At 51.6% G+C, this 13,691-nt stretch overlaps 2 protein-coding genes across 2 annotated transcripts; both read left to right on the top strand.

The window, feature by feature from the left end:
* The first annotated feature begins 906 nt into the window (after positions 1-906).
* Positions 907-7,875, top strand: MRI1 (methylthioribose-1-phosphate isomerase 1). The gene is given in 7 exon segments (XM_036302799.1): positions 907-1,099; positions 1,177-1,415; positions 2,431-2,606; positions 3,718-3,894; positions 3,987-4,211; positions 7,209-7,331; positions 7,334-7,875. Coding segments are annotated over 7 exon segments (1,110 nt in total). The 5' UTR covers positions 907-964; the 3' UTR covers positions 7,369-7,875.
* Positions 7,876-8,471: 596 nt separating this feature from the next.
* CUNH19orf53 (chromosome unknown C19orf53 homolog) lies at positions 8,472-11,964 on the top strand. The gene is made up of 3 exons (XM_036302798.1): positions 8,472-8,632; positions 8,705-8,760; positions 11,517-11,964. Exons 1-3 carry the CDS (start codon positions 8,536-8,538, stop codon positions 11,625-11,627), a joined length of 264 nt encoding a protein of 87 aa, XP_036158691.1. The 5' UTR covers positions 8,472-8,535; the 3' UTR covers positions 11,628-11,964.
* Positions 11,965-13,691: the final 1,727 nt, after the last annotated feature.

Genomic DNA, 13,691 nt, shown 5'->3' with positions numbered 1-13,691 from the left:
CCCCACCCCACCATCCAACCAAGCTGGCAGGCCTCTCATAGCAAATGGTGATGCCGGGGCTACAGCTGTGACCACAGTGATCGTCCTCACCCAGGGTGATGAGGGTTTCAAGGTAGTGGCTCAGGTTGGTCTGCAATCAGGACAGACTTTACAGAGGAAGTGACATGGGCTGAGTGGGAAGGGTGGGTAGGGGACCAGGCAGCAGGAACCACGCAGGGGGCCCAGGGTTGGAAGGTACATGGGGTGCCCAAGGAGGTGTGAGCTGTCCCATGGGCTGGGGACACCTTACAAGGGTCACTAAAAAGGCCCCAGCGTGTTGCTTTTTTTTTTTTTTGAATGAAACATAAAACTGAGCAGAAAATAGGTCAAAATAGCCACACATACACCAGGAATTAATAGCCTGTCACCTCCCCCTAACCTTGGGAAAGGAAGATCATTTCACAGATACTGATGGAGCACTGGGAGGGCGCCAGGCACTGTTCTAGCCACAGGGGAAACAGCGATGAACAAACGCAACCCTCTTGGGGCTGAGGTTCCGGCTGAATTCGTACTCAGATCACCAGCCCAGCTCCCCAATGGGGCAGTGAAGCCTCAGGGCAGCAGCGAGACCCCCGTTAGTTCCTGACATCCCCAATTAAGGCCTTTCTCTACCAAAGACAACCGGCAGCACTTGCTCCAGCCTGATGGAGCCCACCTGGGATTTGGGGGTCATAGCATAATCAGCCAGACGCCAAACACCAGGCCCGGCATCTAGAAGACGCCCCGTAAATAGTGACGCCTTTGTGGTTCCGAGGGGGTGTCTAACGCCGAGCTTGGCCCGGAAAAGGGGGTAGAATCGTCGGAGTAGACTGTTGCGCCCGGGGAACAAGTAGGGTCGTGTGCGCACACGCCTCCTTCCGGCGGAGGCCCCGCCCACACGCGCGGCCCGCTGCGCCCGGGACCCAGGCAGCACGCTGGCTGCGCCATGCCCCCTCTGGAGGCGATCCGCTACTCGCGGGGCTCGCTGCAGGTCCTCGACCAGCTGCTGCTGCCCCAGCAATGCCGCTACGAGGAGGTGGACTCGGTGCGCCAGGCCTGGGAGGCGATCCGCGCCATGAAGGTGGGGTGCAACGACGGGGTTGGGGGTGGGGCGTGCCCTCGCCTGGCGCCCCTGACACTCCCATGCCTTTCCTCCAGGTGCGCGGCGCGCCTGCAATCGCGCTCGTGGGGTGCCTCAGCCTGGCGGTGGAGCTGCAGGCCGGAGCTGGGGGGCCGGGACTCGCCGCGCTCGTTGCCTTCGTGCGCGACACGCTGAGCTTCCTGGTCACCGCCCGGCCCACCGCTGTCAACATGGCCCGCGCTGCCCGCGACCTGGCCGACGCCGCAGCCCAAGAGGCCGAGCGGGAGGGCGCCACGGAGGAGGCCGTCCGGGAGAGGTAGGGCGCCTTGTGCCAGGCACTGCTCTGAGCAGAGGCTGACTTATTTTTTTCGCACAGCGACCCATTTTACAGATGAGAAGCAGATATGGCGCGCTTAGTCCAAGGCCACACAGGCAGGTCTGGGAGTCCACCCCAGGCCCCAGGAACTTGGACTCAATCCCATGACTGTGCCTCCCCTGAACATGCCCAGCCCCCATTGCCCTTAGAGGTCCTTTTCAGTACCACTTCCTTCTGCTGGTTTTTTGTTTGTTTGTTTGTTTGTTTGTTTTTAAAAACATATTTTATTGATTTTTTACAGAGAGGAATGGAGAGAGATAGTCAGAAACATCGATGAGAGAGAAACATCGATCAGCTGCCTCCTGCACATCTACTGGGGATGTGCCCGCAACCAAGGCACACGCCCTTGACCGGAATCGAACCCGGGACCTTTTAGTCCACAGGCCGACGCTCTGCTCTATCCACTGAGCCAAACTGGTTATGGCTGGTTTTTTTCTTTTGAGGAATTTTGGTTCTTGTCTTATCCGTTCCCTGCCCTCTTCTTTTCCCACTCTCCCCCTCTGCTCCAGCTACATGTTCTTTGACCCCACCAGTCTCGCTCCTGCCCCCGGGCCTTTGAACATGCCGTCTCTCTAGAGCAGATACCCCTCCTTCAGGTTTAAGGCTTCTGTCTTCCCCACCCCCCCACCCCCATATGTTACAGCTCATCCCCTCACCCCTACCCCACCCCCCTGACTCTGCTGCCTTTTTCTTCACTTCATTATCTGCTCATTTTTTGCCTCCACCACTTGTGTCAGCTTCATAGGGGCAGAGATTTTTGTCTTGGCTACTGCTGGGCCCCCCAGCGCTTCGCACACAGGTGCTCAGTTAAGGTGTCGCATGAGCGAATGGAGTGACAGGCGGCAAAAGCAGAAGGACTAGGCCTCACAGCTGTGAGAGGCTTTCAGCAAGAGAGTTGGGCAGGAAGGAGGGGCCAGCCTGGGCCCCGAGGCTGAGAGTCCCTTGTCGGCCCCAGAGTGATCTGCTTCGCTGAAGACATGTTGGAGAAAGACCTCAAGGATAATCGGAGCATTGGAGACCTGGGAGCCCACCACCTCCTGGAGCGGGCAGCCCCCACGGGCAGCAAGGTGACCGTGCTGACCCACTGCAATACTGGTGCACTGGCCACTGCTGGCTACGGCACAGCCCTGGGTGAGTAAGTGGATGTTCATGGGGATGGGGGAGGGCCCCTTTTGGATTCAAAAGAAAGGAACCCAAACCACTTTCCCCACCCCACCCCCAAAATGGAAATAGATTAGTTCTTGTACAGAAACAGAAAGGTGGCTTCAGGTACAGCTGGATCCAGGAGTTCGAAAAATTTGCATTAGGACCCACCTATTCCTGTCCCGGTCCTGCTCCCGGTCCACGGGTCAGCAGAGGGCCTGCCCATGTTCAGATCAGCAGGAAAGGAGCCTATGCCAGCAATGCCAGAAGAGACTCCTTATAACTCAGAGCTACGATGGGGTCACCTGCCCATCCAAGATCAACCACTTGATGGACCTGGCCTGAGTGGGCAGAATGTGGATTTCAAGAGAACTGAGGGAAAGGGAGTGGTTCCCCCAGGAACGACTGGGGTAGCAGTGATCTGGAGAGGGGGGGACTGGGTCCTGGGACTCATGGCAGCAGATTCCACTTGATCCTAAATTCCCCAGATTTCTCTACCTGCTTGGGTCCCACTTTGGGGCCTAGGGACTGAGGCCCTGATGGCAAGACATCATTCATTCATTTGCTCAACATATATTGGCGCCTACTCTGTGCCCTGCCATTCCTGCATGCATGCATGCAATCCTTTATTCACTCAGCATTTATTAAGCACCTACTATGTGTCCCACCATTCATGAGCACAAGCATTCTTTCATTCACTCAACAGACATTTGTTAAGCATCTACTATTTGCCAGGCACAGTTCTGGGCGCTGGGGAGCCAACAGTGAACAAAGTGAACAATGGGAAAGGAAAGTAGAAGGAACAGACAAAAGCAAGTTGGTAAATATATATGATGTGTTCGAAGGTGATAAATACTAAAGAGGAAAAACCGGGAAAGAGGTCAGAGGTGTGGAGGTTGCTATGTGAGATGGAAGGGTCAGGAAGGACTCACCTGAAGGTGTTCTCTAAGCGCACATGCACTGGACAGAGGGACAGCCACCACAAGGGCCTGGGGATGGGGAGCCTGTGGAGATCTGTGCCCCCAACTAATGGGCCACCACCCTGCCCATCTGTCCCTTTCTGTCTCATCCTGGCCTTTTGGTGAGTCGGGTCCTGCAGGTGTGATCCGCTCGCTGCACAACCTTGGCCGCCTGAAGCATGTCTTCTGCACGGAGACCCGGCCCTACAACCAGGGGGCCCGGCTGACAGCCTTCGAGCTGGTCTACGAGCAGATTCCCGCCACCCTCATCACCGACAGCATGGCAGCAGCTGCCATGGCTCACCGGGACGTGTCAGGTCAGCAGTGGGGTGCCAGCAGGCAGGGCACCGGCACTCAGGGCTCCGGGCATCCAGGGTCAGGTGATGACCCCCGACATCTTGCTCCCCAGCTGTTGTTGTGGGAGCTGACCGTGTGGTTGCCAATGGTGACACAGCCAACAAGGTGGGCACCTACCAGCTGGCCATCGCCGCCAAGTACCATGGCATCCCCTTCTACGTAGCTGCCCCCAGCTCCTCATGTGACCTCCGTCTGGAGACGGGCCAGCAGATCGTCATTGAGGAGCGCCCCGGCCAGGAGCTGACCGATGTCAACGGGGTCAGGATTGCAGCACCCGGTAAGCCATCACTCAGCGGGGTACCAGGATCTGGGCACCTTCAGTTAGGTACCCATCTCCTTCACAGGAGGCAAGCGGCATATGGGGTGTCAGCCTTCTAGGGCACAAGCAACTTCATATTCAAGCCAGTTTTAGAAACAGAAACATGTTGGAAGTCAAATTCAAGGTGAGAATGGCCAACTCAGGAGTTGAGAAACCTTGAGTAAAGTGTCTTGCCATTCTCTACCATGGTTTCCTCACCTGAAGAACAAATAAGAATCCTGTTCAGCCAAGTGCCTATAAAGAGACACGCATATTTTTCAGCCTCCCCATGCTCCCTGGCTGTGCAGCTATGAGCAGGTTGCCTAAGTTCTCTTGTCCCTAAGAGCCCCTGTGTTCCTATCTATAAAAGAGCTGTCATTATGACTTACCTCATAAATCCCAGGGCCTTCAGTGAATTAACCCACATGACCTGGAGAACAGGCCCAGCCCGACAGGCACCCTGGCTGGTGTTGCTCAGTGGTTAAGCATCCACCTATGAACCAGGAGCCACAGTTCAGTTCTCAGACAGGGCACATGCCCAGGTTGTGGACTTGATCCCCAGTGGGGGTTGTGCAGGAGGCAGCCAATCAATGATTCTCTCTCATTATTGATGTTTCTATCTCTTTCTCTCCCTTCCTCTCTGAAATCAATAAAAATATACATATTTTTTAAATAATAACAGTATACAGCCCAGCCAGTATGGATCAGTAGTGGGACATCGACCCATGAACCAGGAGGTCATGGTTTGATTCCCAGTCAGGGTCATTGCCTGGGTTTTGGGCTTAATCCGTAATAGAGGGCATGCAGGAGGCAGCCGATCAATGATTCTCATCAGTGATGTTTCCAACCCTTCTCTCCCTTCCTCCCTTCCTGTCTCTAAAAAAAAATTTTTTTTTTAAAGAGATGGGGGCCTGTAGCCAGTTTGGCTTAATGGATAGAGCGTCGGTCTGCGGAACAACAGGTCCCGGATTCGATTTCGATCAAGGGCACATAACTTGGTTGCAGGCTCCTCCCCAGCCCAGGCTCTCATTGGGCACTCGTGCAGGAGGCAACCAATCAATGTGTTTCTCTCACATCAATGTTTCTCTGTCTTTCTCTTCCACTTTCCCTAAAAACCAATGGAAAAATATCCTCGGGTGAGGAGTAACAAAAAAATAAATAACTTTAAAAAGAAAAAGCTTTAAAAAAACAAAACTATACAGCCCTGGCCAGTGTAGCTCAGTTCATTGGGCGTTGTCCCATGCACCAAGGGGTCACTGGTTTGATTCCTGGTCGGGGCATGTGCACAGGTTGTGGGTTCAGTCCCCAGTTGGGGCCGGTGTGGGAGGCAACTAATTGATGTTTTGCTCTCTCATTGATGTTTCTCCCTTCCTCACTCTAAAGTCAATAAAAACATTTTTTTTAATATATTTTATTGATTTTTTACAGAGAGGAAGGGAGAGAGATAGAGAATCAGAAACATCGATGAGAGAGAAACATCGATCAGCCGCCTCCTGCACATCTCCTACTGGGGATGTGCCTGCAACCCAGGTACATGCCCTTGACCGGAATCGAACCCAGGACCCTTCAGGCCGCAGGCCGCTGCTCTATCCACTGAGCCAAACCGGTTTCGGCAATAAAAACATTTTTTAAAAAAACACTATACAACTAAGCAGAGGGAATTCCTAATAGTCTGTTGTTTTCTGCTGCGACTCCTTACTGCTTTTTTAAAAAGGACACATTGATTCTGAAAAACTTCTTCTCATTTTCTTTTTTGGCTTCCCTGCTTTCCTAGAGGCATAATTAGCACTGGTCATAGTCCCTAAGACTGTGGAAAGTAGAGTTGGCAACCCACACCCACTAAAATAAAACTGGGACAGCAAGATGTAAGAGTCATGGGCAAGGTGCAGTCTGTGGGCCCTGATACTCTGCTCCCGCCAGTGGTCACAGGAATGCAGGCCCCAGAGAAGTGGGTCTTCTGTTTTTTCCAAAAGAAGCCTTACATTTTTTAATATATGAAATTTCCCACCTTTTGAAAGGTAGCAGCTAATTCAGTGGACTCAAAAAACTGTGAGCCTGCCCTAGCTGGTTGCTCAATGGTTAGAGCATCAGCCCTTGGCCTGAACTGTCTCAAGTTTGATTCCGGTCAAGGGCATGTACCTCTGTTGCAGGCTCGATCCCCAGCATTCGGTCAGTCTCTCACATCCATGTTTCTCTCTCTCTGTCTCTCCCGCCCCCTTCTACTTTCTAAAAATTAATGGGGGAAAAATATCCTCAGGTGAGGATTAACAAATAAAACAACTGTGAGCCAAAGAAAAAAGTTACAGGCCACCAGTTTGCAGCCTCTTGTGTAAGAAATTGTGGTCTACGCTGAGTAATTCATTCAGCAAATGTTTTTGAGCCCCTGACTAATGCTAAGTGCTGGGATAGAGGAGTGAAAAAAGACACAAAACTCCATGCCCTCATAGAGCTGACAGTTTGGTCAGGGAGACAGACAATAAGATAAATAACACAATTATAGGAAGTAAGGGCTGAGGAGAAATAAACAAGGCAAGGAAGTGTCTGTACAGGGGGTTTAGACAAGATGATCAGAGACCTTCTCACTGAAAAGGTGACATTTGAGCAAAGACTGAAGGAAATGAAACATTGAGTTGTGCATATCTGAGGTAGAGCTTCGAGGCAGAGGGCAGAGCCCATGCAAAGGCCCTGGAGTGGATTCTTGGAGGTTCTAAAAGAGATCCAGGCAAGAGTAGGATGGATATATATAAGACTGAAACCTTCTTAGTGACAATTCAGGAATGGTGTGCGGAGAGGAGTCTAAACTTCTTACCGGGTACCAAAGCCCATGTCTTCGTGCACTTTTGGGATAAGTATCCCCAGATTCTCAAGAATTCCCTAACTCCAACAACCACCATGGGTGTGGGGAGACAGGTGACAACTGGAGAACTTTCACAGAAGCAAATACTTACCTTCTTGCCTCCCTTCTCTCCCCTGTAGGAATTGGGGTTTGGAATCCTGCCTTCGATGTCACCCCCCATGACCTCATCACTGGCGGCATCATCACAGAGCTGGGTGTCTTTACCCCCAAAGAACTCCAGGCAGCCCTAAGCACCACCATCTCCTGAGGGTGGGGACATTAGATGGACCCCAGAAGTAACCAACCTGGCTCTCCATACCCTTCTCCATCCCCCTAGGTTTTATAATAAAATGTATTGAATAGTCTGCCCCAAAGCTGACCTTCCCCCAATTACACTTCTTCCTAGAGCAGGGATAGCAGACAGAGTCGTTGCATGGCTCTTAAAAGTGCAGCAGCTGGAGATAGGCTACCCAAGTCCTATCCCAGTTCTGCCACTCTCTGCTGTGTGATCTTGGCCAAGCCACCTCACCTCTCCCTGCTGTGGTTTCCTCATTTATAACATGGGGACAATACCTACGGCCTTCTTAGGTTGCTCTCAGGACTGGAACTAGGGTAACACCTTAGGCACAAAATTTTAAACGGGACACCAAAAAGCTTAGTAACCAAGATAATACTTTCATGCAGTATTTTTAAAAATCAAAATGAATGCAAGAAAAATACATGAGCCCTAACTGGTTTGGCTCAGTGGATAGAGTGTCGGCCTGCGGACTGAAGGGTCCCAGGTTCGATTCCGGTCAAGGGCATGTACCTTGGCTGTGGGCACATCCCCAGTACGAGGCAGCTGATAGATGTTTCTCTCGTCGATGTTTCTAACTATCCCTCTCCCTCTCTGTAAAAAATCAGTAAGATATATATTTTAAAAATCCTTATTTTAAAAAAAAATACATGAGGAACAAAATACCAAGATACTAAATAGAATGAAAGCCTACCTTTGCACACCTTGACCTTAACCTCTGATACCAGCCCTTGTCCCAATAAAACTTTATTTACAACATCAGACCACCCATCTACAAGCAGTAGTTTCACGGCTTGATTTTTTTTAATATTAAAATGTTACTTTTAAATGTTGAAAACACTATCTTGATTACAGAATTTTTGGGTACCCTTAAATTTTGCACCAGTAAGTGCCTAACACCTCGTTTTTGTTCTGAATTTTACATACAAAGAGCATAAAACTACACGTTTTACAAAGCATGAGCGCCCAGTGAACGTCAGTTTGTCATTGTAACTTCCCTTCCAAGTTTTTGCCAAACGCTGTCAATAAAGTACCGCCTTTGTCAGAACGCCAACTCTTCGCCACGTTGTTGCCCATGCGCCCATGCGCTTCCTGGCCCCAGTGTATCCCATCGTGCCCTGCGTCTTCCGGTTACAATTGTCAGCCCGGCTTTTTCCTGCGCACGTCCCGTCATGGCGCAGGGGCAGCGCAAGTTCCAGGCGCAGAAGCCGGCCAAGAGCAAGGCGGCGGCGGCGGCCTCGGAGCGCAGCCGGGGCCCGAGGAAGGGAGGTGAGGAGCGGTCCGGGGGCTGCGCGGGGTGGGCCTGGGCGCCCTGACCTCACGCGAGTGTGTCTCCCCCAGGTCGCGTTATCGCCCCCAAGAAGGCGCGCGTTGTGCAGCAGCGGAAGCTCAAGAAGGTGAGCGGGGGCGTGCGGGGGCCGAGGGATGGAGCCTGGAGGTCGGTGCAGGGAGGGGTCCGGGATGAAGTCAGGATCCGGGGATGGGTCCTGGAGAATTCCCGACTCAGCCTCCCGCGGGCGGTGTGGACAGGACCATCGCCTGTTATTCCGCGGGCCTCTCAGCGGTCGCCGCCCGGTGGTCCGCGCGGTCCGAAAGGTTGGCGACCGCAGGTTTAAGGAAACCTTTGGAGCAGCGGTCGCCAACGTCGCAGCACGGAACGTATTCCGCACTCACTCAGCTGCTTTGGCGGTCACTGTGCTCTCATGGGGCTCGGGGGTGCGGGTGGGGGGCCATGGGAACCGAGTTGAAAACCCCAGCTGTGCACGAAGGCGGTGCTGGAGGCAAATCGCAGTCCATGGACGAGTAGTATAGTGGAACCTCGGTTCTCGAACTTGATTTGTTCGAAGGCCCAATCGTTTTGCCCCCATTAGAAATCATGTAAATTTAATCCATTCCAGACCCACAAATGATTCCCTTTTTTTAAAACCTTTCTTAGATATATGCCTAATGTACTGTTTCATGTATAATTTAAACACTTTTTTCTTAAGTTCACGGAACCACCCCCTACTGACCTTAAATCGCTTTAGCATTCATTCCAGGGGTGTCTTTCAGGTCAGCATCCGGCATCGGAGCCTGTTCATGTGTCCCTGCCGCTGAAATGCTGTCCGTGGCAACTGCTTTTCCATTATCCAAAGCAACAGTTTTCCTGCCTCAGTTGCTGTGATGTTGTTTCTTTCACACCCTTAGCAACATTAGCACTCTCGATGACCTCTTTGTGTTTTAAAATTGTGCTAATCGTCCTTTTCACCACCAACAAAAGCGCTTTCTCCTTTGTTTATTGCCTGAGAGGCATGAAAGGGTTGTCTGGTCCAAAACCGAGACATTTTTTCTGTGAATTTGGTTGAGGACCGAATTGTCCAAGATCGGACACATTCGAGAACCGAGGTTTGGCTGTATTTGTTCACCATGAGCCTCTTACCTGTGAAACATAGAGTTGTAAGGATTCAGGGCCATAGGGCACCTGTAGAGCGCTGAGAACAGCACAGGCACAAAGAAACATTAGCCATGTTGGTTATTGTCATTTCTAGGGTTAAGCTTAAGAAGTTACAGAAAATTAAAACATTTTGGTGGAGTCAGATCTGATTTTGGGTTGTATTCCACACTAACTAGGGCAGTGATGGCGAACCTTTTGAGGTCAGTGTGTCAGCATTTTGAAAAACCCAAAGTTAACTCTGGTGCCGTGTCACATACAGAAATTTTTTGATATTTGCAACCATAGTAAAACAAAGACTTATATTTTTGATATTTATTTTATCTATTTAAATGCCATTTAACAAAGAAAAATCAACCAAAAAAATGAGTTCGCATGTCATAGGTTCGCCATCACTGAAGTAGTGTGTAACCTTCATCAAATTGTTTCGTTTCCCCAGAGCCTCGGTTTTCCAAGACCTGGGTCCCCAGCAGCCTGCTTACCTCCAGCCTTCATTTAGGAAGAGTCTGTCCTACCAAATTTCAAAATATTCGGGATCATTCTGGATCTCCCCCTCACCCTCTCCTCCCTGATCTGCCCCCCCCCCCCATCCCCCATAGCAGCCAGAGGGCGCCTGTGAGCACTTAAAAGTTCAATCGTGTTGCTTTCTCTGCTCAGGACCCTGGTGGCTCTACCTCATTGAGGGGGGGTTGGGGGGGGTAGAACCAAGTCCTCCACAAAGCCCTATACACTATGCCCCCCCTCACTTCCCTGCCCTCTCCTCCCACTCTCCCCCTCGCTCCCTCCGGCCTCACTGGCCCTTTAACTGCTCCTTGTCGCACTTCAGCTTTGCACTGGCTGTTTCTTCTGCCCCAAAGTCCACATGGCTCCCTCCTCTGAGTCAGGTCCGACTGCAAGGGCTGCTTCTGAGCAGCTTGTTCCTGATGGCGGCCCACAGCTCCTCCCCCACACACACTCACTCGCCCTTATTTTCCTTTCTCTGTAACACCTCCTACCATTTCTCCTCGTTCAACAGTTTAACATAATGTAACGTAACAATGGCATTTACATTGTCCCCACACATGCACCGGATGTCAGCTCACTGAAGGCAGAGGGTCTCCTGTGTCCTGCTTGCTGTTGTGTCTCCGGTGCCCTGGCATGCGGTGCTGGCTGTGGCGATCGTGGTCATTGGAGTTCATACAGGCAGGGCAAGGGGATGGTTTGGGGAATGTGATTAAACTACCAATTTGGGACCCAGACACACTTGGCTTCTAACCCCTGTGCCTTTACTTGCTCACATCCCTGTCTCAGAGCCCCAGATCCCCATGTGCAAAGCGGAGATGACATGGGACAGGAGGGACTGTCCATGGACTGAGACCAGAGACTCTAGGCATGCCAGGGTCCAGTCTCCCCTCGTGTGGTTTGCGAACCCTGGGCAACTGTCTCCTCCCTGCAGGAGCCTCGATTTCCCCTTCAGTGAAATGGGAGTGAGCAGAAGTTTGGAAGCTGAGGTCCAGGAATGAGAAAGGATTGTGTGTGTGTGTGTGTGTGTGTGTGTGTGTGTGTGTGTGTGTGTGTAACACCACAAAGAGTGTGGGTCAAAAGCAGGACTTAAACCACAGCCTCCGGACTCTCAGGTGCTGTTTCAGGGGGCGGGCCGTCACTGATCCAGCCCCAGATCAGGCCCTCCCTCACTCCCTCGGCCTCAGATCCAGTCTGATTGTCCCTCGGTTGCCCCTTCAGGACCTGGAGGTCGGGATCCGGAAGAAGATTGAACATGATGTGGTGATGAAAGCCAGCTCCAGCCTGCCCAAGAAGCTGGCGCTGCTGAAAGCCCCCGCCAAGAAGAAGTAGGCAGCCTCTTCCTCCTCCAAGACACGTTCCTAAGGATGCAGCCCCTGCCTCCGTGCTCAGACCTCTGCGGGGGACTCCGCAGGCAGCACCATGGACAGAAGGAGCCCTGCTCCCCGGGGCCTTGGGTTGCAGCTCGAACTTTGGACTCCGGGTGAGGGGAGGGGGCAGGCCTGTGAGCAGGTGACCAGCACGTCTGTAGTGCATGGGTCAGTTTCCCAGGTGCCAAGAATTCAGCAGTGGCCTTGAGGAAATGTTCACCAACTTCTTGTACCGTCCTCCCGCGGTTTCTGTGTCCGCTGGTTTAATCGGAGCAATAAACCTGGCTTTGTCATTCCTCTTGCAGTGACGGGCTCTGTGAGCGGGCCAGGGCCAGGGGCCAGGCGCACTGACCTGGTCAGCCTCAGCCATGTCTTAGGAGACCAACCACATACTCAGGGAGGGGTGATTGACCTTCTGCACGTCCATCCTGGGAGCTTATGGAGAATCTTCCCTCCAACCTCAGGCGACTCACTTACCTCCTTCCCTGCCTCGGTCACCCCTCTGCCTGGTACAAGCCAGGAGATATGGGAGCCATTTTCCCATCTGGAGGACAGGTGGTGATTAACCCAGAATGCACTTACGAACTGCACAACCACCTCTATCTATTAAAATAAAGTCCAAATATTCAGTATGTCTATGGCCCAGGCATTGTTCCAGTGCTTTCTGCGCATCACTTCGCTCCCAAGTACACTCCAGAGCCAGTACTGAAACCCGCCACTGGCTGAGTCCCAGTGTGTGCTCAGCTGACCCTCCCCCGCCTCTTCCCACACCAAGGTTTTCTTTTGCTTCATCCTGAGCATCCCTTCCCCAAATCCTCACTCGAGTCTGCTGCCTGCCGGGAACTCTGGCCTGGTGACTGCCCTTCTCTCCCTCCGTTGGGGGGAGCGGGAGGTCTCGGCACAGTGACCAGGCCGGGCCCAAGGAAACCAAACTGGAAAGTCTCTCCTTCAATCCAGGCTCTGCTACCACAGCTCTCAATTCTTTGAGATGTAAAGTAGGGTTTTTTTGTGCGTGAAATTGCTCTCCCAGCTTTTGTGTATGTGTGTGTGGTTAAAACACATAAAATTAACATTTAAAAGTATGCAATTCAGTGGCATTTTGTGCATTCACAATGTTTTTGGGACTACCCGAAACTTACCACTGAAAAGATGACCTATCTCCAGTAGCTGTCACTGCCTGTTCCCCCCTTCCCCTCCCTGGCAGCCACTGATTTGCTTTCTGTCTCTCTAGGTCAATGGTTCTCAACCTTGGCTGCACATTAGAATCACCTGGGAATCTTGTTAAAATCCTGATTTCTGGGCCTCATCCTCCGGACATTCTGTTTCTTTGTTATGGGGTGGGGCCACAACATCAGTAACAAAGAAACAGAATTCCCAGAGGATGAGACCCAGAAATCAGGGTTTTAACAAGATTCCCAGGTGATTCTCATGTGCAGCCAAGGTTGAGAACCACTGCTCTAGGTGTTTGTTAAATGAAGGAATTATTTCTGCAAAGAAAAAACTTATTTGTTTGTTTTTTAATTCTCACGTGAGGATACTTTTCCATTGATTTTTAGAGAGTGGAAGAAAGAAATTTCGATGTGAAAGAAGCACATCGATTGGTGGCCTCCTGCAAGCGCCTTGACCAGGAAGGGCCCAGGCCGGGAAGGAGCCTGCAACCGAGGTACGTGCCCTTGACCGGAATCGAACCCAGGACCCTTTGGTCCGCAGGCTGACGCTTTATCCACTGAGCCAAGCCTGCTAGGGCCTGCAAAGAAAATTTTGCAGTTTCAGTGACTCAGTTACCATCGCTCAGTGCATCATCTCTATACAACACACCCTCCCTGGCTCTCTGATTCATAGCATTAGCGTTAGCATTTTCTTTGAAAGATTTTACTGCTCTAAATTGTGAACAGCTGATAGTAATAGCAAAACACTCTTATCTGAAACCTTGCAAATTCCAGCCCTTCCAACGGAGGTTCCATTGACAGTCCTCCCTAGTGGTAAAATCAGTTTGCCTCCATATGTATAACATATAACATCTGCC

This window comes from Myotis myotis, unplaced genomic scaffold (assembly GCF_014108235.1).
Source record: "Myotis myotis isolate mMyoMyo1 unplaced genomic scaffold, mMyoMyo1.p scaffold_m19_p_33, whole genome shotgun sequence".
NCBI classification, from domain to species: Eukaryota; Metazoa; Chordata; class Mammalia; order Chiroptera; family Vespertilionidae; genus Myotis; species Myotis myotis.
The sequence above is the reverse complement of the archived record's forward strand: the minus strand, read 5'-3'. Positions and strand labels throughout refer to the sequence as shown.